Genomic DNA, 15,554 nt, shown 5'->3' with positions numbered 1-15,554 from the left:
TATACCAAGGGCAACACCTTGACTAGATTCTGTGACTCAGATTGGTGGGCCAGAGACGTGGACAGCAAGAGATCAGTGACAGGTTACTATTTCTCACTTAGATCTGGAGCTGTGTCATGGGTCAGCAAGAAGCAACCTACAATTGCTCTTTCTTCTACCGAGGCTGAATACAAATTAGCATGTTTTGCTTCTTGTGAGGCATGGTTGAGGAGGATTTTAGGGGACATGGGTGCACTATAGAACAAGCCTACGTAGTTATCATGTGATAATCAAAGTTGCATGGTAAATGCCAAGAACCCTGTGTACCACGCTCACACAAAACACATTGAGATTCAATATCACTTTGTACGCGAGCTCATCATGGATGGAGAGGTCGACTTGGTATACTATCCGACTATAGAGAATGCTGCAGATATCTTCACAAAGGCTTTTGGAAGAGACTTGCTAGAGAGCATCTTCATCGACTTGGCATTGGGCCAAAAAAGTAGTTCACTTGCAGGTGGACATTGAGGGGGGGTGTTAGATATCAATGCTCCACTCTCGTGTAACTATGTGGGAACCAGCTAACTCTACTTGTGAGCCCCCCATATGAGGAGAAGGCATTTGAGTAGCTAGGTTATCCGGTAGGTCCTGGTTTGGACACCAGATGGGGGCCAAGATGACTGGACAGATAGAGTTGGCACACTGCCAACTAGGCTACATGCAAGTGCGGGAAGGCATCCCATGACTAACCGCACTGAGGGTGGACAGAGCATTTCTCGAGGCAGTCCACTCTCGGGTTACGGGACCCATTTGGAGCCCCAGATGATCCCGAATGGCTCTGGGCCGAATTCTACATCACAATTCTAACAATTGGTCGGTGGTTTATTTCGAGACTGACCTCCAGTCGACCGTTTTAGGCTGACTGAGTCGGTCTCCCAATTAGGTCTAATCGACTACGACTAGCGGCTATATAAGAGCAAGCTCGTGAAGCCCATAATCATCACTAGCTACAGCAACCCTGATTCCTTAGCATCCAGCCTCCGTCCTCTACTGTTTCTAGCACGCCATTGAAGCTTCTCACACAGGAGCGCACGGCTGGGAGGTAGTGCCATCTATTGTACCAATTCTACAGTAATCAAATTTTTGATTCTCCATACTATCAGCTTTTCTCTCTTGTATACCAGATCCTGTTATCTATTGAGCACAGACGTTGTATTGTTTTCTTACAGGCCTATCATGTTTGTTTTGGCACTAAAAAGGCACTTTTCTATCTTTTTTTTTCTGAGAACAACGGGAGGTTATTGGGGGCAAATTTGAACGAGCTTAGCATTTCTCTGAAAGCTACTGTCATTGTCCTCCACATGGAATGTGAAGCCCAAAGTCATACCATCTTTGGCATTCTCTTTGTTTTGCTTAAGATCTTACATGATGAGGTCTATCTTACTATTGTCCTCATGCTTCAGGATCGGCAACTCTAGTCGACTCACTTTAGCAGTGTGAGCTCCTACCCTATCTTTGCCGCTATCTTTTGGGGAGGTCTTGTCGTCATCATCGCTAAGAGACACCCTATCCCTATCGCCATCACTAGAGGACGCCATCATACAAAACCAAGTATTGCTACGCCTCCCGACTTCAAGCCTCTATAATGAAGTCATGCCTCCCAACTTCAAGCCTTTGGAGCCCATACCACAAACTAGAGTCCGAAAGCTATGCCCCCATTCACACATCCCAAGCACAATTGTACTTCGAGTGGTGGCACCATTGGCACCCAAGGAAGAGCCACATGAGACAGCGGCCTAGATTGCTGTGTTTTTCTATTACTGCTACTGGTATTTCAACTGAACAGACGGTTACTAATATCTCTAGGGAAGACACTGTCAGAGAACAGAACTTCTTTTTGAAGTCTGTTGGTCTTTTTTGAAGTTGTATATATTTGACATCACCATATTAATATAAACCCGCATTTTTTAAAATAATAATAATATTATTATAAAATCATAAGGCAAATACAACTTCAAATTTAAAATACTACAAAGTTAAAATGATTTATTCCATAAATTTGCATAATGAATTATTATGCCTTTCTTAGAAAAAACTGGAAAAAGAGATACATATTTTTTAATTAAAAAACCAAGTATTCAAAAAAATATGTAGAGGTACTTTAAAATTATTCTTTTTTGGAAATTAAAATAATTTTTAAAATCTAATTTGGTTCTTCTACTACTTATTAATAAAATATCATTCTCAATCTTTATTTATTCAAAAACTATAAAAAATAAAATTATATTTTATATTTTCAATGGGCTTGAACAAAGATATAAAATATGCAAAATATAAAATTTTAAAATTTCTTGATTATAAAAATTATATTAAGATTCACAACAATGCCACAAAACAAACTTACTTAGCCACAATAAAATATAAAATACAAGCATTGACATATCAAAGGTTTGGATTGCACGCTTGCAAATTGGGATCACACCCTTAGTAGACGGGTCTCTGTACTCGTGTAGGAAATAGAAAAACATTTTGTATAACGTGGAAGGCACGGGTATGCATTTAGAAATTGTTATGCAATTCATGCAAGCATGCTCAATAAAGTAACTGAGCTACACACTCACACTCTCAAGTACAAGAAACATCCGATGGAGCCCATAAGGACGAAGATAACATGGCAAATTTTGTTGCTGGAGCAGAGATTGGCAGACTTGAGTGACTAGAACATACAGCTGGGAGCCGGAGATGGGTTCTCCAACAGCTCAGGTTGAGAGACCGGTCCGTTAACATCTTGAACAATTGCTGCATTCGATGCAAACATGAATCTGCGTGACATTCCACCCCTCTGTGCCTTGCACACGTTCGGAAGATACACCCCTACAAAGCCAACTCCCCACGTTATATACTTACCCATGAGTGCAAATCGTAGGAGCACCCGTTACCAACGAAAGTTTTATCTTATACCTTGGTCTTTCGTTTAGAATGTAAGGTTGTTCGTTTTAGAGCTTACCTTCTGCTGCTGCAAGCTTTGTGAAAAGATCGACTACGTTCGGGCAATATGCCTTGCAATCAGAGGAGCACAGCTTCTTTGTGAATTCGCGCTCCACAAGAGCGTCCGTTGAAATGCCGACAGACATTCGCTCCAAACCACATGCTTGGATGCAACTGTCGGTCTCGATCCATTCTGATATATTTTCGGTCATGACGATAGAAGTCTGCGACGTGAAGGCAGCTCTACATGTTTGAGAATTTACAGGAGTATACGTATATTGAGATCAAGTACTAAGAGCCTGGTTTTTTATTAGACCTGGCACTCGTAAAGAATGCTTCCATCTCGCATAACATTCTTCTCAAGCACGCAGCGAGCTCCTGATGATGACACGGCAAATGCACAAAGTTGAACCGGCAGCTCTTCGCATTCCATGGAGCTACCTGCAAGCGACAACAGCAAGGGTGAGCTCCGATGTCCGAGGAAGAGCCTTACAAGAAACAGTCCGAACTTACAAATCAGAAAGAGCACATCCGTGAAGAAACCGATACCAATGACGGTAGGAAGGGTGACGGAAAAGGCGAGGCAACTTATAAGCAGCAAAGTTGTGGGGTTCGGCATATCGATAACAAGCTGCAAGTCGGACAGGCGTTGATACAGCTTAGATTGCTTGTTGATGTTGCATGAGAGTGCTAGCAGAGTGCATGCTAGAACCGAAATATTGCGCAGAAGTGAGAGTTGGACGTGGAACCCGGAGGCGCAGGGGTAAGGATGCAGCCGGTCGAAGTTATATAGATGGATTGGAAGTGTATATGGGGATTGGTGGAGCACAGAAAGGTTCCACCAAACGTTGAAATTGTTGCAAACGCGCGTTGCGCATCCCTGCACGAGACGGTCTCCATATGAGCAGCGTATTCTGATATGTCAAGGTTCCACCGAACGTTGAAATTGTTGCAAACGCGCGTTGCGCGTCCCTGCACGAGACGGTCTCCATATGAGCAGCATATTCTGATACGTCAATCGCTTCCTTGGAGTATTTAAATTTTACACCGTCCCTTCGATACAAACTATCTAGTGGTTTTCATTTACTCCAACTTCCCTGCACGAGACGATCTTCCTACATTGTACAGTGTATTCTTGTATATGTCAATGGACTCGTGAATTTCTTCTCTCACATATACACCGTTAGTACGATACAAACTATGATAGCACGCGGCCTTGTTTTTTTTAGAAGTCTTGATTTCGGCCAACTTCCGTGCACGAGACGGTCTTCCTATGTACAGTGTATTCTTGCATGTCAATGGACTCGCCCATATCTTCTCTCGAGTATTTACACAGTTAGTTCAGTAAAAATTATATGTCAATGGATTCGTGAATTTCTTCTCTCAAATATACACCCTGTGTTCGATACAAACTATGATAGCACGCGTACATTCCTTGGTTTCTTTAGAATTCTTGATTTCAGCCAACTTCTTTCCACGAGACGGTCTTCCTATGTATAGTGTATTCTTACATGTCAATGGACTCGTCCATTGCTTCTCTCTCGAGTATTTACACAGTTCGTTCAATAGAAAATATTGTACCCGGACATGCCTTCTTTGCTTTAAAAGTTTTCATTTCCTCCAACTTTCTCTCTACCTTTTGACAAACAAGGACGCCTTCCCACTATGGTCTATCATCTCTACTTTCCACATCCTTTCAAACAATGTGTTTTAAAGCTTTGCCCAAACTTCAAAAATGCATGATGTCAAGATGTTTGATTTTAAAATAAAATTCAATGAGAGAAAAAATTGTTCATCCCTCATTGCAAAAAATTCTTCATCTTCAAGACTTCCATCCACCTTGAGAATTTAAACTTTAACTCTTTGAGCCTAAAAATCGGGCATGCGGCTTTCAATTTTGAAAATTTCTCCTAGTTTTTGAGATTGCAAGCCATAGCTTGTCAAAATTGTGTGTTTCTGAACACCCTACTCTTGATTTATTTTAGTTTGATCCATTGACTTCTACATCATGGAAGACAAGGGGACCACAACATGATGCTATTCCTTGGTGACTATTTGTCAACATAGCCAAGAGCATGGATTTGTGGAGAGGACCAAACAAATCATCAACTCTTAGTTGTTGCAAGGATGTAAACTCTAGATGACACATTCCACTCTTCTACATCGTTACAACCCTCTAAAATTCCCCACCTTAGGATCTGCGTGTACCCTTAGAATCTAACCACAACTTTTGTAGCCGCTTTTCCTCGTGTTTCCCTAGCCGCAGTTGCTACACTATGCCAATGGCTTTGACTACCCCCTAACCCCTCCACTCCCCTGCCCTCCCAACCCCAACCTTCTATACACTAACCTAAATAAGCATAACCCAACCATACCAACCATATTTAGTATAACTAGCCACACTAACCTAAATAAGCATAACCCAACCACACCAACCATATTTAGTATAACTAGCCATAGTTAGGTTACTATATCAGGATAAATTTAAGATTGGTTAAGCTAATTATAGTTAAACTAACCATATCCTAAAAAGTGGGGGAGGGGTCTCCTTTTTAAAATTTTACTCAAATTTGACCACAATCATGGATGGTATATTTTAGCCATTTCAACACTGAATTGAACCCCAATGGATACATCAAAATTCAAGGTTTGGAAAACTTTAAGCCCATAGACTCCTATTTGAATGTCATTAGTGATCCTATTAAAAGTACTGGTTCCAAACCACTATTTAAAGCACCAATTCTAGCCACTATTTTGCACATAACTTCAAAAATTAGATTCTACCAAATGTTTAGGGGCAAAGCTCATAAAGGGTCTAGCCAATAAGGTTTGAATCATCACACACAATCTCTCACCACACATGCCAACAAGGCACCATAACTCCAATCACATACCTTTCACCTAAATTGCCCAAACACCCCTACTCAATCTTAACAACTTAGAAGTAACCAAATAGAATCAACCCTAGCTACTACCACCCAAGACCAGTTTGAGACATAGAGTGGAGAAACAACACACAAGTTATGACACACCTACACTTTAACAAATATATCATGTTCACTTGATTCAAGAATTATTACCTTAGCACAATTGGATCGAGGGAACAAAGTCCACAAGATTCCAACTACAATTCTTGTGCTTTATACATGATTCAAACTCTCTCGTAAGACAAAGTTCAAATAAGATCCTAGAATGTAAGATCTCACAATGGCTCACATACTCCTAATACCTAGACATGAATACTAATGATCCAAATGTAGTAGTCGAAGCCACTCTTTGAAAAAATGGGATGTGAACATGATCCATAGTGCATACATGCAAATGTTCTTATGTAGGGTGAGAATTCATGGTCCATGAGATAAAATTAATGTATGATACAGTTACTGCATCATATGATAGAATCATGATGAGTCTAGAACATAACAGGGCATCAATAAGTCATTATAGCCATGAAGAGTCAATCTCAAAGAAAGAGGAGTTAACATCGTTAAGAGTAATGCAAAAGAACAATGAATGAATATTTCAAGAAGCGCTAAAAAGTACTTCCAAAACCTTCATAATTAAAGTGCATATAAGAAAATTAGTTACAGCAGGATGTTGCAGATATGGAGACACTATCAAGTAGCCACATGCCAACCATGTGTTGACCACATGTCAACCATATGTCAATCACCAAGTTGACCACATGTTGACCCAAGGAGTAGCATGCCACAAGGTGATCTCATGTCAAGTGGTGGCAGATGCACATGGAGTAGTCAAGTGCATTAGTAGGTGCACATGACAAATATAGAGAGTCACCTCCTGAAGTTGCAACCTGAATCTTCTTGGAAGGAGAGAAAAGTGGGTGTTCTATCATTTTCGACTCTTTCTCTACCTTTTTGGAGTATATAGAGTCAAGTCCAGAAGAAGAAACACATACTTTCCAGGTAATGAAGTGATTTCATCTTGAAAGTTTTGTTTGTATTAAGTAGATACGTTTTTGTATCACACTTTGTCTATATGTTTGTTACAAGAGACAGGGAAGAGGGAGAGATTGAGGTAGATGATATATAAAACTACAATATGATTTTCGACATTTTTTTCTTCACTGGTATAGGAGCGATAGATAGAGGAAGGGAAAGAGAGAGAGAGAGAGATTATTTCGAACTGCTATGTTGTTTTCTATTTGAGGGGATGAGTGAGGGAGAGAGAGACATAAAATAGTCGTTTTTTTCTTCATTAGTATAGGAGGGATAGATATAGGAAGGGAAAGAGAGAGAGAGAGAGAGAGAGAGAGAGATTATATTTGAAACTGCTATGTTTTTTTATCTGTTTGAGGGGATGAGTGAGGGGGAGAGAGAGAGAGAGAGAGAGAGAGAGAGAGAGAGAGAAAATAGTCGTTTTCTTATTTGCTAGTATAGGAGGGGTAGATAGAGGAAGGGAAAAGAGAGACAGAGATTATATTTCGAATTGCTATGTTTTTAGGTGTAAGTTTTCAAGGGCCTCTCGATGGAGCAATACTAAGTGTGGTGGGCCATGGAGACATACAATGACAACGCCTCCTACAAAGGACTGCAATGGTGAAGTCGCTACTAATGTAGCCATAGAGGAAGTGTACACAGATGGTATTGCCTCAGTATTGTATACGTGGAAGGCCCCGATGTTGCAGAAGATGAGGGTGAGAACATATAGATGTGCATGTGAGCCAAGGACATTGAATTCATCTAGATTAGTGAGCAACATCTCACAATCCAAAAGTCACATACCTCCTTGCAGTCCAAGCATGATCACTACTACAGGGCATACAACTGCTTTAAGGCAAAGTATGAGAACCTCCACAATGTAATGGTGGATACAATTGAGGGAGAGGACAAGAATACTAAGGTCACTCTCATGTGATGTTTGGGATACACTTGCTTTTTATTTTAGTCCAACAAAGCTTCTTTTGGTCAAGAAATCTTTATTCCTAGACAACCCTCTTTTGCTCTTTTTCCGACCATGTGCTTTACACACATTGTATATATCATGATGTTAGTCTTTCCATGGTGTTCATCTTTCTGATGGTATCACTGTTATTCACTCTCTTAAATCTAAGTCCAAGAGCCATTTTGATTTAGGAGTTCTCATACTACAAGTAATTGTATTTCTTTGTGTATGGCCAAAATTCTTTTCTTTCTTTTTTCCAATTTCTATCCAATGGGATGGTGAATGATAGTGGCAGGGCAAACCGTTGCACATATAGAGACACTCTCAAGCAGCCATATGCCAACCATGTGTTGACCACATGTCAACCATATTTTGATCGCAGGTGACCACATGTTGACCCAAGTAGTAGCATGCCACAAGGCATGATCTCATGTCGAGCAGCGCACATGGAGCAGTCAAATGCATTAGCACGTGCACATGACAACAAACATTGTTAGGTGGTCTATCTCACTACATAGGCCCATTGTGATGAAAGATGCACATGGAGTAGTCAGATGCATTAGGAGAACGCATGGAGCATTTAAACAACATCGACTAGAAGAGGTTGGCCAGTTAAGAAGTCATTGAAGCCACCAAGAGATTGAGCAGTGCAATGGCTAAGGGAAACAGAAGGGCCACCAATAAGGACGAAGGGAGGAGATTTTTAACAAGGAGACAGACCCACCAAGGCAAGAGCAGATGAGGATGAAGGAGGAGGAGAAGAGCAAATTTGGTATTCGTGAGGGGGAGAGAGAAGAGAGTGTGAGGAGAGATTGAGGCTTCAGTCTACAAGCTTGCCCATTGTATGGGGATTTCTCAATGAGAGCTTTGTTATGGGGGATGGATCTGTGTACTTTGGTAGACATGGCTAACTCTTGTGGCTTGTGACTTGTGACTTGTGACTTCTACTATCCATTCCAATGACTTGTGTACTTTGACCAACCTAGTCACTCTTCATTCTCTATCTCCCTAGCATATGCAGTTGTTCACAAATCTAGTGTGCATGATGATTGTTGCTTCCTTGTGATTCACTGCATTATATTGTACAACACCATCACACACTACATAGGACACTTATACAGCACAATCCACCCTATTAGAGCTTACGACACCCATATGCCCTTTGTGCTTCTCACACTAGTGGCCTTTGGCCTCAAATAACACCTTCAGAAGTGATAGGAACCCCCCATCCCCCCCTTAGACACAATAAATAAAGTTTCAAAATCTGCATATGTGCCATTTAGGAGAAAAACATTACCACAATACACGCTATATCAAGTCTACACATTCAAAACCCCTAATGGGTGTTCAATGTGTAGTTGGTTTGACTTAATTGGCGTACACTGAGATTAGTGCTTTTGCTCCTTCCATTTGGTACATTGGATAGTCTAGCTCAAATTCATATTATGCCTCTTTTCAACAATAGCATGAACACATCTTGTAGTCTTTGAGTTTGGAATCTCCTTTTGAATTGAGTAAAAATAGGTCCCTTATAGCTCTCTTTCTTTTACTAGTAATTCTAGATACCACTCAGAAGCTTCATCAACTAATGCCATAGGGAACCATGGCTCCTTGGTCTCTTTAGTCTAGTCTCCCCTTGCTTGTCTCCCTCCATTCAACATATTAATGTATCAAAGACTTGTAAGAATTCTTTCGGATCACCACGCCCGAGTAATCTATTTGTCAAAAATGTCTAGTTTTCTATCTAATCTCAGGTGCATATAGTGTGTTGGATGAGGTTCTCAATCATTCCTTTAGGATTTTTTTCTAGAATGCTAGGGCCACAACTTTGTGATACTTTCATAGAGTTTTAGCTCAAACCAAGGTAGCAGATCTCCCTCAGTAATTGAGGCACTATGAGCGTGAATCACAACATGGGAGTCTCTTATCTCTAATTGTTGTATAGATTGGAGGAATTTTGACGCAAAGGGGTAAATAGGAGGTAAAAAATAAAGGTGCCTAATGGCTTCCAAAACAATGAGCATTGACCTTAAAATTTTCAAAATTATTGCCCAAATAGCCCAGATATGACCTTTGAAATAAGGGCCTAATTTTGAGAAATTTTCAATAGAGGGACCCATCCTTTTTTTTGGGCGGGGGGTGGGGGACAAGTAGTTAGTGTATCTAGAGGGGTTCACAAAAACACATGCCTAGGAAAATCCACCTCATGTGGTGAAAAGGGGAGTTGATGCAGATTTGGCATGGGGAAGGCTCATACGATTGCACAAGGGGGGAGATGTTGAAAAGAGGCAGGGAATAATGGAGATAATAAGGAAACATAGGGGAAGAGGGAGAGAAAATGAGAGTGTTGAGAGAGAGAGAGAGAGAGAGACAGAGAGAGACAGAGAGAGACAGAGACAGAGAGACAGAGAGACAGAGAGACAGAGATAGACAGACACATAGACAAACAGACAGACAGAAGAAGGGGGTTTAAGAGATTAAAACAAGGGTGATGCAAGGAAAAGAAGGAAGTTTGAAAGAGATACATGGGTTGGTTTGAGGGAAAGAAGGGGGGTTTGAAGAGAAGGGAGGGTATTTTGAGAGACAAGGGTCCGGTGGAGGGAGAGGAGAAATAAGGTAGAGAGGAGGAGGAAGTGCAAATGGGTCTTGTAGGAGGAGGAATTGGAGGAGGTAGTGGTGGAGATGGAGGGGGATGAATGGACATGGGTGGTGGTGGAGAGGGAGGAGGAAATGGAGGTGGATGGTGATGGAGAGAGAGCAGGAGAAAGAAATGGGACATGTGTGAGAGAGCTTCAAAAGGAGAAGGGAGGATGCCAAAAAAAAATTAAGGGGGAGAATTGAAGAAGGGGAGAAGATTTTATCAGATGGGGTTGTTTGTAGATGGGGAGGTTATAGAGTGCTCATAAGGAGTAGGATGAAAAATTCTAGAGTTTTGGAGGGGCGGCCGGGCGGGGGGGAGAAGGGCTAGGATGAGGAATTTTATGGTGGTGATAAGCAATTATAGAGTGGTGGTATGGAATAGTAGGGGCAGACCATAAAATTTTTGGAATTTTGATAGTTGTGAGTCTCACCAATTTTGCTTCATATACCTTTTCTTCATTGTGGGAGATAATGGGGTTTTACATAGTAATTTTTTTATAGCTACATGTGTTCCGTGATGCACTCTTCGCATTTTCCTTCATAGTTCTGGAAACTTTAAAGTCTTGTTTTCTTTCTTGAGGCTTCATTGCACTCTTTCACTTCATGTCAATGTATAGTCCCTTTGCATCCATTTTAGTGTACTTTCATTTAACTACATTATTTAAAGTATTCATAAACTAATTTGTGTTACCGATGGATTTTGAATTTCTTATTTGGGTTTTTTTGTTTGTATAGAATGCATTAGCTCCTTTGAAATTTTACTATGGAACATATTAGATCTTTTGAAATTGTACTATTGATGCAACTACTCATCAAGTGTAAAATTGGTTAGGATGAATTATATTTTTCTCTCTTTTGCATTCTCTTGAGAAGTGTACACTTTCTCATATTCCTTTGCACGACAAACCAAATTACAAAATTTAAATTGTACAATGGTATGGGAGATATGAAACAAACATTATAGAAAAGGAATTCATCTATTAAGAACTTCAACATTGGATGGTATATTTGGATTTTATAAAACCCTTTTTGCATTAGAAATAACATGATGTAAGTATGACTAATGGAGAGTCTAACAGCATTTGGTCCACTCATACTCATAATCTATGAAAATACCCTTGCCTACAAAAAAGCCCTTTGTAGCAACAGCCACAATGGTTTTCTAGAACATATTCCCAACAAGATCTTTGAAAAATGTCAAGCTATTTATGTACCCTACCACATTATCGATTTCCACATCACCTACAATCATCCTTAGGCCCAATACTAGTTCCACCTTATGATCCTTGCACACCCTATCATTTTATGTGATAATTGTCTTGCCCCATCATACCCATGTCATGTGCCACAATAAGGAAATATAATTGCATCTTGTTGAGGTTTAGAGTGTGTAAGGAAAATTGCTCCTTCCCGTTACAATGTATAGGTGTACATAGAACTCAATCATCTCTCCACCACGGATACTTCAAGATATTGTGTCCATGTTTGCAATGTATTTGGTATACATCCCCTATGTTTCTCAGATGGCATCCTCTTTTTTGTCATGTGTAGCTCCACCCCCAATCGCTCAGCGCCTATCACAGCCTTGCCTCAGACCAGCACTTCCTTCTCTCTCTACACCACACACCTTGCGCTACTCAACTCTTCCTCTTTGCCACCTTAATCAACCATTAACTTTCATGCCATCCCCACCCTCACCGTTGATTCAGAGCCTAGGCCCACCCAACATTAATATGTGCTTTAGCAACTTGTATCCGATGTTTGTAGTGCTCAACACCCTCATCCAACCTCTATGCCACACCCACATAGCAGCTTCATCGCTATTCAGCATCAGATTGATCATTGATCAGCCTATCTCAAGGATCCATAGGATTGATAGATTGGCCAAATCTTGACACAACACATGCATACGAAGAGAATTTTATGAATAGGTGTGTAACTGTGACTGTGAGCCAACATGACACAAGGTCTATTGGTAGGAGACTTTCTATTTGAGCATCAAAATAGTTTTTATATGTGAGAAGAGCCTTTAATCAAAAGAAAAATGCATGATTATGGCAATAGGTACTAGACTGGGAGGATTTCAAACTCATGTAAATACTAATATTCACAAAAAGAAGATTAATTGTTCAATGGCATTTGTTAAATACATAGTATTCAAAAAAAGAAGATTAATTGTTCAATGGCCGTTGTTAGATACATAGTATTCCACTATCATCCTTACCCACTAAACTCAAATTTAATAGGTTTTAGCCCTCACTAACCTAACTTCATGAAAGTGATTGATTCTTCAACTCCATGTAAATTGTTGGTAGTACATGAAATGGGAGAGGGAATGATGAAATGGTAGTACATGAAATGGGAGAGGGAATGATGAAACACATTTTAAAGCTAGGGCATAATCAACCCTCATTAACATGACTACATGAAAGTTACTAATCCTTCAAATCATGACTTCAATGCTAGATCATAGTATTCCACTATCATACTTACCCAGTATAATTAAACTCCAAGATTTTTATATGTTTTAACCTCATTAAGATGACGTAATGAAAAGTACAAATGCTTCAAATCCTAGTAAATTGTTGATAGTATATGAAATGGGAGAGAGAAAATGAAGCAACATGCTTAAAACTAGGGCCTAATCAACCCTCATTAACATGACTTTATGAAAGTTACTAGCTCCTTCAAATCCTAGTAAATTGTTGATAGTATATGAAAGGGGAGAGAGAGAGAATGAAGCAATATGTTAGAAAATATATGCCTACTCTATAGAGTTCATAAGGAATGGTGCAACTATTGTGCTATGGTGCATTTCGTTAGGTTAAGAATTTGACTTGGCAAGCATAGGGAAAAAACATGCCTCATGGTATGGGGTCATGGCATAATTTTTTTTGCCAGAAAAGCATGGCATGGATAGCACAATATGATGCCTTGCTCATTATTTCTTATTATTCCTTAAGATTTGGATTTTCATTGATTGGCTTTCTATTTGATGTGTCTCTTTTTGTATATTTGATGCTCAAGTTTCGACATAGTTCACCTTGTATTTCCCATATGATCTATTTTATGCCAAATTTGGATAGCTCCTAATTGGTCCTTCCATATGTCAGAAATTTACTTATCCAAGGAGTAATAAACTAGCTCTTTCGTTGGCTTTAAAGACAATCTTATGTCCTAATTCGAGACTATAAGATTAAATATTTCTAGTGAGAGATCTATCGGTTAGAGATCTTTTGTTAAAACAATACACCTTTAGGTTTATTTTCAATTTCAAGTCTTCATGCCTAGGATAGAGAGCTGGTAGTATAAAACAAAAAAACTGTCAACATTAGCTACAAAACATGATGTAGAAAAACAAAGTTATAAACTTCAAACATAAACGCTTTTTCCCCTTAGAGAACCCTCTTCTCCTTTGAATACACGATGATCACGAGAATGGAGCTTCCAATGGGTACCTACATGAAAGAGCACATTTAGAGAGCTTTCACAGCGCCTCATGCAATTACACTTTTGGAGGAGATGGATCTGGAGAATCCTATTGGAATCATGTTCTTTTGGCTCTTCTAGCACGGTGGGCTCTTGTGCGTGGCAACAGCTCCGCCCAGGAGGGTCTGAGCATTGCCCCCCTCCCCGCCCCCCCGGTAGTACCTTCGAGGCTGGCCAGCAGCCCCCCCCTTCGTTTCGCGCTGCCCGCGGGCAGTGAGGTCTTGTAGGCCGGGCCGCCTTGCAGTGGTGCGCTGTCCCAACGCTCTAAGCTGCCCTGTCAAGAGTTTCTTCAGCTCTGAAGTTCAGCCCTCTAGGACAGATTCTAGCTTTCTCTTCATTCAGTTCTTGGGCGTTCTTCTCGGAGGTGTCTCACGGTTTTTCTTTCAGGCTTTTTGGTGCTGTCCCTCTTGGAGCAGCCCTGGTAGTGTTTCTTAGTTTTTTCAGAGCCTCTTCGAAGCGGTTTTCAGAGGGCTGGGCCTTCTTCCCCCCTGCTTGGAGCTCTTTGTACTGGTCCTCCTAGCCAGCCTCAGGGGACCTTCAGAGGGCCTTTCCTCTCACCGTCTCCTCTTTTTTCTTTCCCCTCCTCTTGCAGCTCAGCATTGTGAAGAATCGAATCTTGGTGTTGAGGGTTGGTCTGGCCAGTGGGGCTCACATGGGCGCCCCGACTCCCCAAGCGATTAAGGTTCTTCTCTCTCCAGAGGACAAACACCAAGTGAAGAAAGCTATGTCGTCACTACAAGACATGGCAGTGGTAGGTAGGATAGTTGGCCTCAGGCCAATTAGGAGCCAAGCTCAGGATTGGATCCATGCGAACTTAGCATTGGATGAGGACCACATTTAGGAGGTTACCATCTATGGAAGAGGGGTTTCTCAAGCTCATGATTGGATCCATGCGAGCTTAGCATTGGATGGGGATCACATTTAGGAGGTTACCATCTATGGAAGACGGGTTTCTCCATCTGAGTTCCTCCAACACTACTTGGTCACTGGTGGAGCGAAGCTCGATCCTTTTGGGCCCTCATCTTGTTTACCTTATCCCTTGGTACAATGGGTTCACAATTGATGATATGGAGTCGTAGACCCATCACGTACCTCGCCTCCCTATGACACTTTGATTCCCGGAGCTCCCTAGGGAGTATAGGTCCATTCTCCACTCCATGGGGGGAGCCTTTGGCATGGTGTTGGAGCCGCCTCCTTAGACGGTTACTTTGGGGGTTGTAGATGATGGGGTCCCCAAGCAGTCTAAAAAGTCTTTTGGAGGAGATCCTTCTATAGACACTAGATGGTGGTGAGTTCAGACAATAGATAGAGATTCCAAGCTTGCCAAGGCAGCGTTTACGATTCAAACAGATGGACACTTGGCTAGGGACTGTGGCTAGGGACTGCAAGAGAGTTCAGAGCAAGGATGCCCCTCAGCTGTGCCTTGAGTAGTGGACTGCTCGCCCAAAGGAAGTATAGCATGGGAGTCAGTGGATGGAGTCCAAGACACCTTGAGTAGAGCCTTTCGGAGGGCTTGGACCAGGGTGAAGCACAAGAAACCCAGCGAAAAT

The 15,554-nt window shown here is 41.1% G+C and overlaps 1 protein-coding gene across 1 annotated transcript; it reads right to left on the bottom strand.

The window, feature by feature from the left end:
- Window positions 1–2,698: 2,698 nt before the first annotated feature.
- LOC147899635 (uncharacterized) lies at window positions 2,699–3,589 on the bottom strand. Its single transcript, XM_087377769.1, has 3 exons — window positions 3,287–3,589; window positions 2,990–3,194; window positions 2,699–2,856 (listed from the first exon to the last, which is right to left on the bottom strand). The coding sequence occupies exons 1-3, from the start codon at window positions 3,587–3,589 to the stop codon at window positions 2,699–2,701; spliced, it is 666 nt and encodes a 221-aa protein (XP_087233895.1).
- Between the last annotated feature and the right edge of the window lie 11,965 nt (window positions 3,590–15,554).

This window comes from Dipteris shenzhenensis, chromosome 8 (genome assembly GCF_047967505.1).
Source record: "Dipteris shenzhenensis isolate YYH24624 ecotype China chromosome 8, Dip_SZ_1.0, whole genome shotgun sequence".
Classification (NCBI taxonomy): Eukaryota; Viridiplantae; Streptophyta; class Polypodiopsida; order Gleicheniales; family Dipteridaceae; genus Dipteris; species Dipteris shenzhenensis.
Note: the sequence above shows the minus strand (reverse complement) of the source record. Positions and strands in the feature narration are given on the sequence as shown.

Coding starts and splice junctions, on each gene's coding strand:
- LOC147899635 (XM_087377769.1), bottom strand. CDS start 3,589: ATGCCGAACCCCACAACTTTGCTGCTTATAAGTTGCCTCGCCTTTTCC. Junction 3,195..3,286: donor GCATTCTTTACGAGTGCCAG/GTCTAATAAAAA, acceptor TTCACGTCGCAG/ACTTCTATCGTCATGACCGA. Junction 2,857..2,989: donor AAAGCTTGCAGCAGCAGAAG/GTAAGCTCTAAA, acceptor TTGGCTTTGTAG/GGGTGTATCTTCCGAACGTG.